At 36.0% G+C, this 18,366-nt stretch overlaps 1 protein-coding gene across 2 annotated transcripts in view; it reads left to right on the plus strand.

The window, feature by feature from the left end:
* Txnl1 (thioredoxin like 1) overlaps window positions 1–18,366 on the plus strand; it is a 30,529-nt gene that overhangs the window by 6,335 nt on the left and 5,828 nt on the right. For both annotated transcript variants that reach the window (XM_085699797.2, XM_048419684.3), the window contains exons 2-7: window positions 2,993–3,089; window positions 5,157–5,330; window positions 7,492–7,614; window positions 9,373–9,442; window positions 10,660–10,832; window positions 13,145–13,249. In XM_085699797.2, coding sequence (XP_085555923.1) covers window positions 2,993–3,089; window positions 5,157–5,330; window positions 7,492–7,614; window positions 9,373–9,442; window positions 10,660–10,832; window positions 13,145–13,249 — 742 coding nt within the window. The remainder of the gene's footprint in view (window positions 1–2,992; window positions 3,090–5,156; window positions 5,331–7,491; window positions 7,615–9,372; window positions 9,443–10,659; window positions 10,833–13,144; window positions 13,250–18,366) is intronic.

Below are 18,366 nucleotides of genomic sequence, written 5' to 3' on the forward strand. Positions count from 1 at the left end.
GATTCTAACACTGTTAGTTTTAACTTAAACTATATGAAAATCGAATTGTATTTTGTAGTCTTACACTTTTCAAGAGTATGTGGTTTCTTGAAGAGCATGTAGTAGGGCTATTGCTTTATAAAGAACAGCAACTAAACGCTGGAGATCTGTTGTGAACTTTTGAAAATGGTTAAAGATTTAGAGTCTAGTACGTTAGAGTTTTTATTTTTTGGCTGGGGATTGACCCCAGGGCCTCACACATGCTAGGCAAATGATCTGCTACTGAGCTTACCCCTAGCCCTGTTCTTGGCAGTTGTAAAATGTTAAATGATTTAACCAGATTTAACGTTTTTGTGAATTGTGAAATGTTACAAGTGGCCAAAGTATATTATCTTATTAATAACGTTTATTAAAATAAATATTTTATGTGACTTACAGAACCAGTTATGAACATAGCTGTGTTTTAGTAACAGCAGTACATTCAGAAATGGCCTGTCTGAAAGTTATCGTCTCTGGAAAAACAAGCCTTCTGAAATGAGACTTTATAGGGTGCATTCATTTTCTTTATCCATGTTTATATATATGTTTACACAAGCTTTTCTGAAGATAAGAACAGTGGCTATTATAGAAGGCAGGGAAGAAGTTAACAGGTTTATGAATATCATTTAATATTAGAGCTGCAAGGGAGTTTTTATTTATTAATTAAAAACTCAGTAACTCTTTTAAAAGAACTGGGATTGGATTGGATTGGATTTATAAATTGCCCTACCTCTGGCTGGCCCTTTTGCTAACTAGAATGTTGGATTTTGAACAGCTTACTTAACTTTTGAACTTCAGTTCTGTTTGTATGTTTTTTGAGCTGGGTCTCTCTGTTATGTAGCTGTGGATGCCCTAGAACTTGCTTTGTAGACCACACTGCCTTCCAGTTTGCAGAGATCCTTCTGCCTCCCCAGTGCTGGAATGGAAAGTGTGCACCACCACACTTAGTCATAATTTGTTTTTTATTTTCTTTTTTTTAAAAAACTTATTTATGTATTTTATGTACATGAGTGCTCTGTCTTCATGCACACTAGAAGAGGGCAGCAGATTGCATTACATATGGTGGTGGGTTTGTGTGTGTATGTGTGTGGTTTTTTGAGACAAGGTTTCTCTGTAGCTTTGGAACCTATCCTAGAACTAGTTCTAGTAGACCAGGTTGGCCTTGAACTCACAGAGATCCACCTGCCTCTGCCTCCTGAGTGCTGGGATTAAAGACATGCGCCACCATTGCCTGGCCTGCATTACATATGGTTGTAAGCCATCATGTGGTGCTGGGAATTGAATTCAGGACCTCTGGAAGAGCAGCCAATGCTCTCTTAACCACTGTACAATCTCTCCAATCCGGGTTTTTTTTGGGGGGGGAGGGGGGAGGGTTCAAGATCACTTTTATTTGCAGAGCCTGCTACAGTTGGTTTACAATGCTAGCTATGCTGGCACAATCCAAAAAGCCATTCTCCTTTATAGCTTTCAACTAACAGAATCTTTACAAACCAGACCAGAGACCAGTTGGAACATATTTCAACACTAGGGAAGAGGCTGCTCATTCCCTGTTTCCATATATTTTCCAACAAGATTTGTTTTATAGCCAAATGAGACTCAAACCATAACAAAGCTACTAGCCATTTTCAATATCACTGATTCCCTCCCTATCCCCAGAATAAAAAGCAGAAGTAAAGGGGGAAACTTTCCCTAAGAAAAACCTGTTTAGCCAGTTTTTAAAGTTATTTACTTATAATGTTATTGGTATAATTAGAGTTGAGTCTGTTTGCTATATTCTTCATTGCCCCACTTGCCTTTATATTTTTTCTTTTGCTCAATCTTTGATTATACTTATTTTATAATTTTTATGAAATTTGAGATTATTTTACATAGTGCTTCAAATATTTTTCATTTCAGTAGTTTCATATGTATATTAGACTGCTTAAAATTGCCTCATATGTTAATGATGCCTGAGTTTTTGTATAGACAATATGGTCTTGAATTCACCTACCTCTGCCTCCCAAGTGCTGGGATTAACTGCGTGCACTAGCACACTGAGCTTTGTTTTTTAGTTCTTAGATGGTAATTGATTGTGTTAGGTTACGAGCTGTGTATTCGTTACCTGACATGTGTGAGTTCAGAGTGTTTCACCTTTCAGAGTTTGTTGGTGTTTGGAATATGTTTGTTGTTAACATACATAGACTTTACCAGGAAAATATCTCAAATCTGAACATTTGAAATTTTGGAATGCTCTGTTATCCACACTTTTTGAGGGCTGATAAAATACCCAGTTTTGGGATTTAGGGTCATTTTGAATTCTAAAAGTTTTCAAATAACATGTTCAACCTAATTCATTGTGTGCTGTTAATTAGTAAAGCTTTATGGTAGGTCTTTCTTAATTTTTTTTTAAAGCTTTTAACCTCAGCTTAGGTTGTTCTTGGTGTTCCCCATAAATGTTAGAGTATGAATTTGTTAGTTTCATTTTTAAAATTTTGGGATTTATATTAATCCTAGTCAAGGAGGATTGATTTCTTGACAACACTATTTTTTTTTCAGTTTATAGACATATAGACATGTCTCTTTTATTTTCCTTTGTATTCTTTTGTTGTTGTTGTTTATTGGTTTTGGTTTTTCAAGGCAGGGTTTCTGTGTGTAACAGCCTTAGCTGGCCTGGAACTCACAGAGATCCACCTGTCTCTGCCTCCCGAGTACTGGGATTAAAGTTGTACACCACTACCCAGCTATATTCTTTCAATGAGAACAAAACAGAAAGATTTTACAGTCTTAAGCCTGAGACCTAATATTGTTTCTGTACTCATTAAAGCGATATTGGCATTTATACAGTATTATAAATGACCCAGATAAATATATTAGAGTGCCTAAAGCCAAGAATATCAGTTTGTCTTATTTTGTTTAACCTGATAAATGCTTTTATAGCATAAGTTAGTACAGTGTTTATATTATTTTTCTGAATATAGCTCTGTCTTTCTTACAGGTGTGGACCGTGTTTGAGGATTGCTCCAGCATTCAGTTCTATGAGTAATAAGTATCCACAGGCAGTTTTCTTGGAAGTAGATGTACATCAGTGCCAGGTAAGGCAGAAGAGCCTTTTTTTTTTCACTTTATTTTTCATGAAATAGATCGAAATCCAACATTAATATTACCTATTGTGTCTTTATTCACGTGATACTTACTCCTGAGAAGATGGGAATGTTAGGATTATTATGAATGCCATTTTGACTACATTGGTTATAAAAGTGTATTATTTCAAGTTCTTTTAAATATGAGGTGAAATTAATGCAGTGTTGTTAATGTAGCAGGTTACCTGGCAGTTCTATATCTTCTGCTGAGGCATTTGCTTATTGATCATAAAGTTATAGTAGAGAATTTTTTATAATAGTTAGATTTAATTTCATCACTTATAATCTTATCTTCAAAGTATGTCCCTACCCTCTCCTCAAAGTGATTATACTCTGTGCATTGTTGAGAACAGTATATGATAGAAAGCTCAGTTCCGACTCTTCCTAAATACTGTTTTTGGTTTACCTGTTGCAGTAAAAGTAGCTTCAATTTGCATATCCTTGATTTCCCCTATTAACTAATTTTCATTTTAAGAACTTCATTTGTCAAGTTACGTATTCCAAGAGTTTTTCTTTTGAATGTCTTACTTTTGTTGGTAAGTGTTTGCTGTGTGTTAGAGGTAAAAGTACTTTGTTTAGTATATTCTGCAAATATTTTTGTGCAATCTGAATTGTCTTAAACTTTTCTAATGGTAGGGGAAACTTGTGTAAGTCTGACATTGCACACTTTAGTTTTGTTGTCCTACATTAAATGTTATTAGGTAGTATCACTGTCCTTATTTTAGGTATATTAGTTTACGAAAGACGATTGTTTCATTAATTTTATATTTAATATGTTGAAAATGTACATATCGACTTCACTAAAATATATTGACTTTATTTACTTTAGTTTTTTTATTTTTATACATATCAGGAAATTTACGATCACTCTGTCTTTCTCTCTTATTTCTTTTAAGGTAGCACTGTTCTCGTAGGTTACCTGTGATATTTAGAGAAGATATCCCTTGATTACCTTTATGCTTTTTTTCTTTGAATGATATATAATATATTCTGTACCTCTTCATACAATTTGCATATGTGAGAGGACAGATTTGCTTTGCTGGTATTTAAGTCCTTATTATGAAAAGTTTAAATAGGGTGCTCTGGTTATTATTCATTTCCATTCAGTATTAAATGGTAGAACTAGAGCAAAACTTAAAAGGATAGCTATTATTTTTATGATGGCCTGAAATCAGTTCTGTAAGAGTAGAAAATGGATGAGCACGCCCATTTTCCAAGACAGAAAACATTACCCCGTCCCTTTCTTTGACAGGTGGTGTAGACTGGCTCTTCTTTTTTAGGTGGATAGTTTTTCTTAGCAGCAGTGATTTGTTTTGACTCATCATTACCTTCCTTATTTTTGTTTGTTTTCTTTTACGATAGTCTTATTTAGCCCTGGCTGACCTGAATTCTCTGTGTAGGACCAGAGGACTCAACCTCAAGAGATCTGCCTGCCTCTGTTTCCCGAGTGCTGGCGTTAAAGGCACTACCATGCCCAGCCTTTGGTTATTTCTTTTTGAAAAATTCATACTGTGAAATTATAAGAAAGCTGCTTACCATAAAGCACAATTTCTGCTAATATTAGAAGGTAGCTGTTCTGTTGGGTAAAGTATATGCCAGTAGAACTAATGTCGGAAGAGACAAAAGCAGCTGTTTTCTATTGTGGGTGTATGGATAATGTAGCTGTGTCTCCGTAGAAACTTTCTTATAGAGCTGCCTTTAAAATTTTTTTTTTTATTTGTCATGACTGACTGAGTACCACATGTGTGCCTGGGTCCTGCAGTGTCCAGAAGAGGAAGTGAATCTCCTGGAACTGGTGTCATATAGGTGGTTGTGTACTACCATATAGATGCTAGAAATTGAACTCCTATCCTCTGGAAGAACCACCTTCTCTGCAGCACAGTCTGTTCTTTCTTAAATGATAATTAGGAGCACATTGTTTTACGTTTCTGCTAAAATTTGCTTAAAGTTGTAGAATGAAAAATCAAAATGGTATAAGATTTGTTTTAATTTTATCACTGTTTAATTTTCTTATTCTAGGGAACAGCTGCCACGAACAATATCTCAGCAACACCTACATTTTTGTTTTTTCGAAACAAAGTGAGAATCGATCAATATCAAGGAGCAGATGCTGTGGGACTAGAAGAGAAAATCAAGCAGCATCTAGAAAATGACCCTGGAAGCAACGAGGACACGGACATTCCGAAGGGCTATGTATGTCATCAGAAGAACAAGATCAGTATCTTAAATTTGGTGTTATTTGGTTGAATTGAAATTTACTCTTATTAATTCAAAATACTTTCAAATGAGGATTTTTAAAACTGAAGTGGGCTATTGAGTTTTGTCGGTCTGTTATAACTGTAAGTCTACATTATAAATCACATTCCCCTAAATTTCTTTTGCTAAATTCTTTGCCACTCGAAATTGATTTCTAAACTATTAAGTAACCTATTCTAGAGCTTGCCTCCCTTCTGTGAGTAGAGAACATGGCATTGAAAACACTTCTCATTTTTATAGTTATGTAAAATGTTCCTTATACTTAACCTCCTATAGTCTATTTTTGTTTGGCTTAGAATCAAATGTAACTTTAGTAGTAAATGTATTTTAACAATGGGATACTATTTTTTTTTAAATTGATATAGAGACTGAAGAACTCAAAGGATAATATTTCTAATCTACATAGTATAAATAGTTCTAATGCAGTTTTACATGGTTTGAGATTATTCGGGGAGGAAGCAGAGTTTAGAAATAGTATTTTATGGTCTTTACTTGTTTCTCAAGTTGAAGTTACTACATTAAAAAGTTTATATTTGGTACAGTAAAGCAAACCAGTGTATTTCTGTCTGTAAACCCTTTAAATTCAAGCTGAAAAACTAGTCAGGTAGACATGACACCTTATCTTTGTGTGCATATTGTGTGTGTGTATCTTTATTTTCTGTTAGCCTATACCATTAATATTTATTTAAAATAGCACCTAATTAGAAAGTGTAAACAATTTTTTGAGTTGGGGTTGATAATTACTGAACTAGGTAATTAATACCTATTCTTCTGGTGTGCTGAAGCAAGTTTTGAGAAAAAGAAAGGTTATTTGCAAGTCAGCCAAACATGGAGACTAGAAGACAACAGGCTTCTCATTTGGCCCCTGAGGATGCTTTTCGGATAAAGTAGTTCTAATGCTTGGGAAATGGGTCAGAGGAAAGAAGAGTAAGTGGTGTTTTCTGCAGTGTAATTACACTGTGTGGGTTCATAGTGCTGGTGTTCAGAAATGATTAGATAAAGAAGTTTCCTGGGCACACTTGTCCAGACTCAACTGCAGTGTTAGTGCTTTTAATTGGTTTGACCTAAAGAAAAGCAACCTCCAAATTCCTAAAACATTACTTACAGTCTTGTGCTCTATGATCTGCTTGATGGTGTGCTATCTATAGCTAAGCTAGTAAGAATCTACTAATGTGGTAATTTCACGATCATCACCTTTGATTTTAGTCTTTGTAGTACCGGGACCTGAACTGAGGTTGTGTGGGTCTGCCCACCTTGGGATCATCTCTGGGTCAGACTTTAAGTATCTCACAGTAAGCCATATACTCTGTAAAACATCTTAAACACAGTTAAGAATAAGGAAAGTGTAGGAAAATACTATAAGAATCCTGCTCTTACCTGGATGTCATGAAAGGAGGAGGGGTCCATAGGGGCTCAGTAGAGTCCAGAAGTGAAAGTACAGAGTACTATTTAGGGCAAATGGGATTAGGCTGCTGATGCTTGCTAGCTTGTCCTTGTTGGTCAGAATTTGCCCTCTCATGAAGTCCTGGAGACAGAGATCATCTTTTGATGATCGGATTTGTTGGTGTTGTTAGTTTCTTTTGGTGTGGTAGGTTTTTTTTCTTTTTTTGGGGGGGGTGTACATTTATTTTTGCTGTGTATGGTTTGGTTTTGTTTGAGATGGGGGTCTCATGTAGGTTGACCTTAGACTCACTGTGTACCCAAGGTGGAGCCTCAGCCCTGTGCTTCTTATAGCTGCTTCCCAAGTTCTGGGTTACGAGTGTCCTGGGTCCCCTTGAGAGGCTTCTGGAATACACAAAATACATACTTAAAATTCATAAGCTCCTTTTAGTAAGTGTCCTGGGGAATACTGAGACCTAAAAGTTGGATTTCTAATACTTTACCATATAGGGTAAGCCTAGATTTTGCTTTAATAATTAGTGATAGATTTCAGTCAGAAATTCAAGGAAAAGACCATTATAAAAATTTCAGTAACTGTTTTAAAACAAACATTTTCTTCAAAATTGCTGAATCTAGAAGGAATCATAGATCTGAGTCTTTATAATTTTTACGCTAAAGCTGAGTGCTTTGCCTAAATTCTTATTTTCTTTTGTTTCAGATGGATTTAATGCCTTTTATTAACAAAGCTGGTTGTGAATGTCTTAATGAAAGTGATGAGCACGGCTTCGACAACTGTTTACGAAAAGACATGTCCTTCTTGGAATCTGACTGTGATGAGCAGGTAATTGGGCGTCTACGTTAAGGCTGGAAGGCACTATCATTCTCCGTGCTCTTGTTTCTCTGAAGTGTTCTCCTTATGACTACTTCCCTCTGACTCCTATCCCGTCACTGTCCAGATCCATCTCCTCTCTGTGTTCTGTGTGAGGTGCCTTGTACTCTGAAGAACATTGCAGCGCTCATGGTTGGCCCCACTGCTGCTTAGATTACCACCATCATTTTTTGAGAACTGCTTTCTGAGCAGTAGTGATTGGCTAGATAAGTCTTCCCTAGAAGACTGTCTGCTTAGTCCCAGATAAAAACACGGTTTTCTTCTTTCCCCTGTGTTGCTTTTGCCACGGAGAAAGAATGGTAACCACCTATCACGTCATCTTTATCTTTTGGGTGTTGCTTTCCTTAATTTACTCCCTGTTCCACTGTGTGGGAAATTTTTCTCTTCCACTCGGGCACCAAAGTTTATAAAGTCTTAAGTCTGCATGTTTGTTACATCTTCTTGTAAGAGTTAATGACTCTTTGCTGGCATCTTTCAGATGTCTTGCTGACCTGCTGTTTCTGGCTTTCCCTCTCACCTGCTTTTTCCCAGCATTTCAGCTCCTTGCACATGTCATGCTTGCTGTTCGGACACATTATTAATAAGTCAAGTATAAAAAGTAAGTTGTGTAACCAGAGGAGGTAGTTTAGCTGTTTTCTTAGACCTTAGTATAGTTTTGAAATGAGTCTAAACCCTTTCTTCTGTCCAGGGTTACTTTATTACAGCTTCAGAACTATGATTCATACCGTATTCCTGTGTATAGTGGCCTAAAAACATGACAGTGTGGACTGTAGCATTGTCTACAGCTTTACTGAAATCTTATGTTAAGGGAAGTCTTCCTTATAGAGTAGGAGTTTAGCAGTAAACCGTTTTGGATGGAAAGAAACTTTATAGATAACTTAGAGCTTCTGAGAGAATCTAGACAGCATTGGTGTCTTAGTTCCTTATGTGGCCTTCTAGAGAAATTTAGGATGAAGTTTGTGGAGGCCTTTCTTCCCGCCACCACTTCAGAGCATTGTGTACACTAAGCCACATTCCTGGTCCCAAGAGTCCTGCTTTGTGAATTTTAGATCACAATTCATGTGAGGGTCCATCTTTCTGCATGACTGCATTACCTTTCAGTAGTAATGTGATATGACTAAGTATTTGACACACTAGAAAAAATGTGTTACATATTAAAATTTAAGAGCTACATTTATTTTATTTGAGAATTTTGTTTCATTTGTGGGAATATACGTTACTTGCCAGTTTGTAGGTCACAAGATCTTAGTTTTTTTTTTTAAATACTTATTTTATGCAAATGGGTGTCTTATCTGCATTTATGTCTTTGCATCACATTATGCCTGGTGCCCTTGGAGGTGCAAGAAGAGGGTGTTGGATCTCTGGGACTGGAGTGACAGATGCCTGTGAGCAACCGTGTGGGTGTGAGAATTGAATGTCGGTCCTCTGGAGAAGCAGTCAGTGCTCTCTCCAGCCCCAGATCTAGATCTTAAGTTCCTTTACCTAAATTATTTTTTTCTGCCATTCTTTACATAAGTAACTGATAGTGACTGTTCTTAACTGTCAAACTAATGAAGTTAATTTCAGCACACTGAATCTCTTTATTGCAATGATTTTGTTAGATGAACTAGATTTGTGCCACCTTTATTTTAGCTCCCCTTAGCCTTTTTTTTTTTTTTTGTATTCATGGTGTTGACAAGTCATTTTGTGCTGAAACTCTTTCCCTCACAGCTACTTATTACTGTGGCATTCAACCAACCTGTTAAGCTGTATTCCATGAAATTTCAAGGACCAGATAATGGTGAGTAAAGGACAGTTAATTAAAGACTGACTTTCTACTCTACTTTGTTAAGCCTAATAGCTTACATTTAAAACTTTTTTAAAATAGAGGTCGTTCATCCTTATGTTCATTAAAGATTATAAATGGCCAAGTAATGTGAAATTAAAAATTAAAGTAAATGTTTTCCCCTTAATTTACAGAGTACTGATTCTTCCTCTCATTTCTAGATATTTAACAGTAATTTTTTTAGAATCAAAAATAATGATTGACCAGGTCTCCTGAGTGCTGGGATTAAAGGCGTTTGCCTCCATGCCTGGCCAAGGCTTTGTTTAATAATGTCTACTTGTTTGTTTTTATATACTTTCTTATGTTGATAAATTTTTAATAATAAAATTTTATGAAGCACTTGGTAGATAAATTCTATGGAAATTAGTATGATTAAATCAGCCACATATCTTGAATTTTAAATCATATACTGGCAGTGAAGGAGTTAAGTGGTGTAAAATGGGCATATTCCTTATCTATATCTAAGAAAAGTAAGATATGCTAATTTATGATTAATTTCTTTTTGGATAAGTGTTAATGCTAATAATGTTTTCCTCATGGGTAACAAAATATGCCAGTTGTTGGCAACCATAAAACTTAGTATATCGTTTATTTTATGAAAGGTTGTTCACCTGCATATACTGTCAAAATCCATTGCCACCTTCCATACAGCTCCTCACTGATAATGTTGTATTTATTATAGTATAACTTTTCTTTCTGTTTTAAGATAGAATCTCACCATGTAGCCCTAGCTGACCTGGAGCTTGCTATGTACATCTACCTGCCTATGCCTCCCAAGTGCAGGGATTAAAGGCGTGCCCCACCACATCCAGATCATAGTATGGCTTTTGGCACTGAGGGCAGAAACTTGTTTATGTATGTACGCATGTGTATACTCGTGTGTGTGTGTGTGTGTGTGTGTGTGTGTTTATTCCTAATATTTAGCAGATATTCCTAATGTAGAGTGAAATTGAGCTAAGAAGATACCAGCAAATGAGTATTAGAGGAAAAAGATTGACTGTCAATATTCAGATTTTTAGAACTTTTAGTAGAGGTTTTTGAAGTTGTGTATGTTGTGTGTTAATATATATGTGGCCGTACACAGGTTCTGTATAAGATGCATTGATGATATAGGAAAATATAGTGTGTTTGTAGTTTTAGCGCTTCAATTCTTTCTTTAAACCATTTTGTAGGTCAAGGTCCTAAATATGTAAAAATTTTTATCAACCTACCCCGATCTATGGATTTTGAGGAGGCAGAAAGGAGTGAGCCAACTCAAGCTCTGGAACTGACAGAAGATGACATTAAAGAAGATGGGATTGTTCCTCTTCGTTATGTTAAATTTCAGAATGTTAACAGTGTAACTGTGAGTGCATTTCATTAATATATTTTTATCTAGTTGGTGAACAGCAGGGCTGTCTTCTGTGTCCTAGGTGATTCTAAATGGTCATTTAAAGTAAGTTTGTCTGGTAAATTTGAGAAATGGAGGACGATTCATGAGATTTATCCGTTTGTTTAAGCTGGAAATATTTATGATTACTCTATCTCAATTGGTGATAAGTGTTAGAACCTATGTAAAAATTCTGTTTAGTTTTTCAAATTGTAGTCTTTCAGTGTAGTTACTATAATATTATTAAAGCTGGCTTTTATAAAAGGATTTTTGGTCGGGGGTTGGTTTGGTTTTTTTGTTTGTTTTTGTTTTTGAGACAGAATCTCACTCTAGCCCACTTTGGCCTGAAATGTACTATATAGCCTGCACTGGCTTGGAACTCACAACAGTCCTTCTGTCTCAACTTTCCAAGTTCTGAAATTGTAGGCATGAGCCACTATGTCCAGCTAAAAATGACTTTTTGCAAAGATGGTCTTACATTTTAAGACACAGCTAAGGTGTATCTGGATGTTGGATACTGCCAGAGATGGTTTTAAGTGGAATGAAAGGAGAGCTCAGCCAGAGAACTCCGACTCCAGCCGTGCAGACTGATGCAATGCTTTGTATCGAGGGAATCAGAGAACACTGTTAAGTTCTTTTCAGGAGGGTTTCAGTGGTTTCTGTGATCATATAAAGCACTGTGAGCAAGCTGAGCTTTGATTACCTGAGACATTTAGACATTTTGTCTAAATGAAGTTTAAGACAAAGGTCACATATGCATTATATCCAGACATCTAGTCAGTGATCTAACTAAAGACACATAAGACATATCTATCACTTTTGTGATGATGAACATTGAATTAAAGTAACAGTTTTGATCAGTTTAGTCAAAGAAAGATAAATTTTAAAAATAGTAGGTATAAACAAAATAAACAGGAATGTTTGCATTTAAAAAACCAAATATAAGTAAACTGGGAACTAATTTGATACTGTACTTATTATATTTGAATTGATTAGATAAACTCTTTGAAAGGAGTCTAGGGTTGCCTATGAAAACAATAAAGTTGACTGATAAGTAATGTCTTAGAAGTAATAACATACGTTATCCAAGTGAAGAGAGACATTTTTTTCTTTTATTGAAAATATTTTTTCCTTATACAGTATATCCCGATTACAGTTTCCCTTCCCTGTTCCTCACAGTCCCTTTCCCCCTCCCTTCCTACCTGGATCCACCCCCTATCTGTCTCTCATTAGAAAAGATCAGGCTTCTAAGAGATAACAACAAAACATAACAAAATAGAATATAATAGGATAAAACCAAAACCATCACGTCTAAGTTGGATAGGCACCAGGCAGTGCCTTTAATCCCAGCACTTGGGAGGCAGAGGTAGGCAGATCTCTGTGAGTTCAAGGCCAACCAGGTCTACAAAGTGAGTTTCAGGACAGATAGGGCTACACAGAGAAACCCTGTCTCAAAAAAAAAAAAAAAAAAAAAACAAACAAACAGAAAAAAGCAAACCAAGTTGAATAGGACAAATCAACACAAGGAAAAGAACCCAAGAAAAGGCATAAGTATTAGGCCCACTTGTTCACTCACTCACCCATAAAAGCAGTAAACCTCAGCTATGATACATAGTGCAAAGGACCTAGTGCAGATTCACGCAGGCCCTGTGCTTGCTGTTCAGTGAGAGACAATATTTTTAAACAGTTTTACATTATCGTATTTTTTAATGGAGGATTTTTTTCCAAAATCCAATATAAATAATGCTTCTATTCATTATATACTGAGGGAAATTTTAAAATAAAAGTTTAGAGTCAGGCTTTAAAACACGTCAAAGGGCAGAGTATAGTCTTAGGAACAGATTTCCACTTTAATTTCTTCTCATATTCTAGGAAATAGAATGGGTGCATGAATATTAGAAAGAATACAACTACAGAGATTTTCCATAGTTGAAAGACTCAGATTTTAATAAAATTATCAACAGCAGTCTACCCATTGTAATCATGAATTTCACACTCTTTCAGTGTTCTCTGTAAAGGATTTAATCATGACTTCTCTATACCATCACATTAAATTGCCATGAACTTCCGTATGTGGCCGTCTTGCCAGGGCATTTCTAGAGAAGGTGAGATTTGCAGTATAGACAGGGAATGGGCAGTTTTTTAGGAACATTAGTGTAAGTGTTATGAAGTCTTGATTAATCCTTACAAAGGTGGAAGGTATTTTTATTAAGAAAGCAAATTAAATCTAAAGCATGCTCATTAAAAATAGATTGTAATTGAAAATTATAAATGTGATTTTTTTGTAGTTATTTGTTCAGTCTAATCAAGGTGAAGAAGAGACAACGAGAATTTCATATTTTACTTTCATTGGTACTCCAGTCCAGGCAACAAATATGAATGACTTCAAACGAGTAAGTTTGTTCAAATGATAATTAAGAAAAATACAAATATAATTTCAAAGGAATAATTTCTTATATTTTAGTTGTCATTGCTTTTAAACATAAAGGTTCAAAACTATCTCATAGAAGGTTAAGTGAATGCAACATGTTGAGATATTTAACTAAAAGAAATCTTCAGTAAATATAACTCTAAATTGATAGAATAAATGTTAATGAATGATATTGAGTAAAAATAATAGTATGATTACAAAAATGCTTAGGAATAATAGGGAAATTATAATTAAATAATTGCTTGAAAGGCATAGTAAGATGTTTAAGGATTTGGCTGACAAAAATGAAAATGTATTTACAATGACTTGAATAATTTTAACACATGGATATGTTATAATTTTCCAAGCATTGTATGTGTCTTGAAATGACACATTCCAGACAGGCAGTGGTGGCACATGCCTTTAATCCCAGCACTTGGGAGGCAGAGGCAGGCAGATCTGAGTGAGTTGAAGGCCGACCTGGTCTACAGAGTGAGTTCCAGGACAGCTAGGACAATTACACAGAGAAGCCCGGTCTTCAAAACAAAACAAAAAAGGACATATTTTAGCAAATACATTTAAAGTGATTATGTGTAACATGAGTATGCAAAGATGCAGCCCTGAAGGTTTGCATGGAACTTACCAGGTACCCAGGACTTTGGGGAGCAAGGGTCAACCTGTTCTCATGCTTTCTGGGGCAGCTTCTTACTAGTAGCAGTTGTGTGGGTGACTCTTAAATACACAAAACCAGATCATGAGGTGCTCCTAAAAGCTGTCTTCATGCCAACCTACAGCAGTATGTGAGGAAATGTGTGACCACACAGGAAACACTGGCTGCATGAGAATGGCTGACTGCACTTGGCCAGTGGTTTAGGACTTGAGCTGATTACCAGGGATGAGTTTCCTTAGGGCTGACAGTTCATGGAGGAGGAAGTTCCCAGCATACTTTATACAAGGAATTGTTTTATGGTATTAGAACATCCTAAAAAATTCTTTCTCTTTTTGGTGATATCTGCAGACTTGATTTAATTAGAGAAAATTAGTTAAATTGCTTAACAGTGGATGGTTCTGTGAGATACATATCGGCTTTAAAAAAAAAGGAGGACTTGGATAATACATATTTTTGCTGGTTATTTTTCAGTAACTCTTACTATCTCATAGCATAATTAAGTTCTGGGGGCTGTAGGAATGTGTACCCAGGTGTTTAGTGTGTGCATAATGCTTGGTCAGAAGAAGCAGGAATCAAGCAGCTTTATTTTTACCCTATAGGATTTATTTTCCACTGAAAATGTGTGGACAACAGAGATGGTTTGGCTGTCTGCTTTTCTGGCTTGGATCGAATTCCATTGGCATTGATTTTAACTGTTTGTTGCAGTTTGTTAGCAGCTTAATTCTTTTGTAAGATTTGTTACTGTAAGCCAGGTTAATGTCTTCCTGTCATTAAGTTTTGTGTCAGTACCCTATTGTACTTTCAGCTTACGCTTTTACTCAACTTGTTTTAATGGAAGTAACATTCTCTTCTGCATTTTTACCAGTCAGCTATTCAGTTGTAATCTTTCTGGTTTGCCTTATTAACTGGCTTAAGTATTTGTCTCACATCCATCTAGTCACTTGGTCTGTTCTCATTGACTGCCAAAGCTGCTTTTAGGAGGAGCACTTGCTTAGGAGTATTTGTTTTATATTATTTGTTTAGTTTACCTTTTCCACCTTATTTAAATCATGAAAAAGTAGCAGTTCTTTTTTAATTTATTTTTTAAATTCATTTTACATTAAAAGTAGCAGTTCTTAAACTTTTCAGTATCAGGTATCATTTAAATATGAAAGGTGATTGAGGATCAAGAAGAGTTTTATTGACATTTATTTAATTGAAATTGATCCGAGAATCCTGGTAGAGTGGATCATAATTGTAATCTCAGCTCTTGGGAAGTTGAGGTACTGTGGTTGCTATCAAGTTCGAGGCCTCCTAGGTTTCAGAGTGAGATTCAGAAAGAAAAAGTGGAATTGGAAAAATTTTAAATTACAATTAATAAGTCCATTATATATTAGCAACAATATTTTTAATGTTTTTAAGTAAAAGAGAATTATATCACTTTCCTCCTTGACACCTTCAGGCCCCTCCTATTTTTAAGTTCGTTGGCAAAGAACCCTTCTTCAGGCTTCTACACACACTCGATCTCAATTTGATAGCCTCTTATTATATTTATTACATACTCATATATATTATGTACTATTTTTTTTTACAACCTGCTGTACCCGTTTTTGTTCTTTGCGTGTATGGTTTTAAACCTGACCACTCAACATGGAACAGCCAACTCATCTCTGGGGGAGGCCAAGTTTTCTTCTGCGAGAAGTCAGTAGTTCCTGTAGTGCTTTGTCTGCGAGTTGGATCCTTTGACATTAAAAAGGCCCATTGATTTTTGCTATAGTTCCAGTCTTGTTTATACAGCCTTTTCTAGGATACTATTTTACAGCCGACTTGCAACAGTGTCTCTTAGAATCTTTCTTTCTCCCCCTCTTCCACATTGTTCCCTCAAGCAGAGATGCAGGAGCTCTGATGTAGACATGTCTACTGGAGCAGGCTCCCCATGATCCCTTGATCTCTGCATTGTGTTTGTTTTCTTTTTAGCTTTGGTGAGATATGGTGGCCACACTTACATGAGGATGTAAGGATAAGATTTAGAATGTGGGAAGGATTATGCTGGTCTGACAAAATGTCAGTAATAGATTCTTTTCTAAGATCCGTGACCTCACTAGCCCAGGGAAGCTGACAGTTCTTGGTTGCCACCAACATGTGAATGCCACTTCTTGCACTTGTGTGGTACTTGTTGTGGTTCATAGGTGTTGCAGCTAAATAGGGCTAATTAATTGCTTCCTTCCTCTGATAGTTTTCATAGTATTTTCTGGAATCATGAATGTTAGACCACAGGAAGAGGCTTTCAGGTCAGATCCAGCTCAAGTCATTTGAGTCATGTAACCTCAATGTGTGGTTTTCAGCAATAGGATCCGACCTTCCCCTGAGAGATAACCAAGGGCCACATTGGTAATCTGTTTGGTTTTAGTAGTCATTTGGACTACACTGACCAAGCCTTCAAAGGTTTCTTGAGTGTGGTACTGAGATTTTTGTTAGTCTGTGGTTCTTGTTGGGAGCATTGTTAGTGCAAGTAGCTTAACTTCTTTTAAGATGTGTGTGTATACTAATATATATTTTGTATAATTTTAGGCAAATATAAAATATGATTTCTTGATTATCAAACTACCTTGGTGTTATTTGTCCCCCTCCTCCCTGTTTGGAGTCCCTTCCCATTTCCTACTTCATATCACCTGTGTCCTGGTCTTCCCCCTCAGGCCCCACCTCCACCCCATGGTCCCTTTGTACTTGTTTCTGTGACACTCCATGTTGTACACTCACATCTGAAGATTGGTGTAGGAACCGCAGGTGAGAGAGAACAGTCAGCACTGTGTGTGTCTTTCTGGATCTGGGTTACTTCACTCAGAATCTTCTAGGTCCAACCGCTTTCCTGCAAGTTTGGTTGAGAGAGGGTGATTGCTACCAATATGGAGCCTTAACAAAAAGAGACTAGGAATTAAAAAAAAAACTATAATTAATAAATTCATTATAAATTAGGAGTGATATTTCTAATGAAATGCACAATCTCCGTGACATGGACAGACAGTTTAGTAGTTAAGAGTGCTTGTTGCTCTCAATAAAGGACCCAGGTTTGATTTGGTGGCTCACCTGTCTGGAACTCAGTTCCAGGGCTTCAGACATCCTCTTCTGATCTCTGCTGGCACCAGGCACACACATCATCCACCTGTATACATACAGGCAAAACGCTTATACACTTAAAATAAAATTTAAAAACTCAAACCCCTTTTCGAAATGAAAAAACACTTAATAAGAGAAATGCGGCTTTATGTTTTTATGAATTCCTTTACTAGCCTAATAGAGTTCTTATGGTAATATCTGTTTTTGTACTCAGCCCATGTTTCCATTGAAAACAAAATATGTATTTGAAAGAGAAAGAGAATTTAACAAGTAAATAAATGCTTAGTACTATTCCATAGGTGGTTTTGACTTCACAGATGTCCTCAGAGAACAGCTTTAGGGTCCCTCGCAGCACTGTTGGAACTGCTATAAGAATTTAAGAACAGGACTCTGAGCACTTTGATTTCAGAATTGAAATTTAAATTGGTTGAATGCTTTTCTTGGTTATATTAAGCATTTTAATATTACATTGCTTCTGTAATTGCTTCTGGGTAAGATTTATTCTGCTTGCAGTCACTCATTTTCTTTTAGGGTTATTTTTATATTTAAGAAACAATAACTTGAATGCAGAAAAGCATAGGAGGATTTTTGTGAGATTGGCTCATTTGGTCCTTTTACAGAGTTTGTTATTAAGAACTTTCGGTGAGTTTTGGATTCTGACTTTGGAACAGTAATACATTTGACTTTCCTGCTCCTGTATTACCATGTCACGTCAGCCATTCTCCCTGTTTGTAACTGGATTGTGTTATTTCAAGGCAATATAAGTGTAACAGTTACAGTAGTCTCATGTTTTCAGCCAGTGATGTTCTTTCCTTTACAGCCATCTTTCCTTTGACAGTTTAATCTGATATTAAAAGGATCTATGTTATGATTTTTAAATTTTCAGAGTATATTTGGTGTGTATCCTAAATCCAGTGAAGATAGGTTTGATAACTTTTCTACAGTGAGGAGAGAGATCTATGTAAAATGATTTAATGGATCGTGAAATAGAAAGTTTTAAGTATTTTCAGTATATATCTTCTGTGTGTGAGTTCTTTGTAGATGATTTTAGTTTTCAGTATGTCACTGACCTCCCTTTACGTCACTAAGTTGACAGAAGCGAAGGTAATATCGATACATCTTGGTTGTGGATAGCTACGTTAGATGACTTTGCATGCTGTTACAGCGTTGTAAGTTCACTGTAGATTTGCTAGAATAGAATACACCCTCTATTTGTCTGTTTTGGCTCTCAAAGGCATCATGCATACTTGGCTATTTGCTGTAAAAAGCATTCTTCATGGTACAGCATGAAAAGCTTGCAATTTTAATTAAGAGTAAATATTTTCTTTGCTAAA

The sequence above is a fragment of the Myodes glareolus genome, chromosome 13 (assembly GCF_982192425.1).
Source record: "Myodes glareolus chromosome 13, mMyoGla1.1, whole genome shotgun sequence".
NCBI lineage: Eukaryota > Metazoa > Chordata > Mammalia > Rodentia > Cricetidae > Myodes > Myodes glareolus.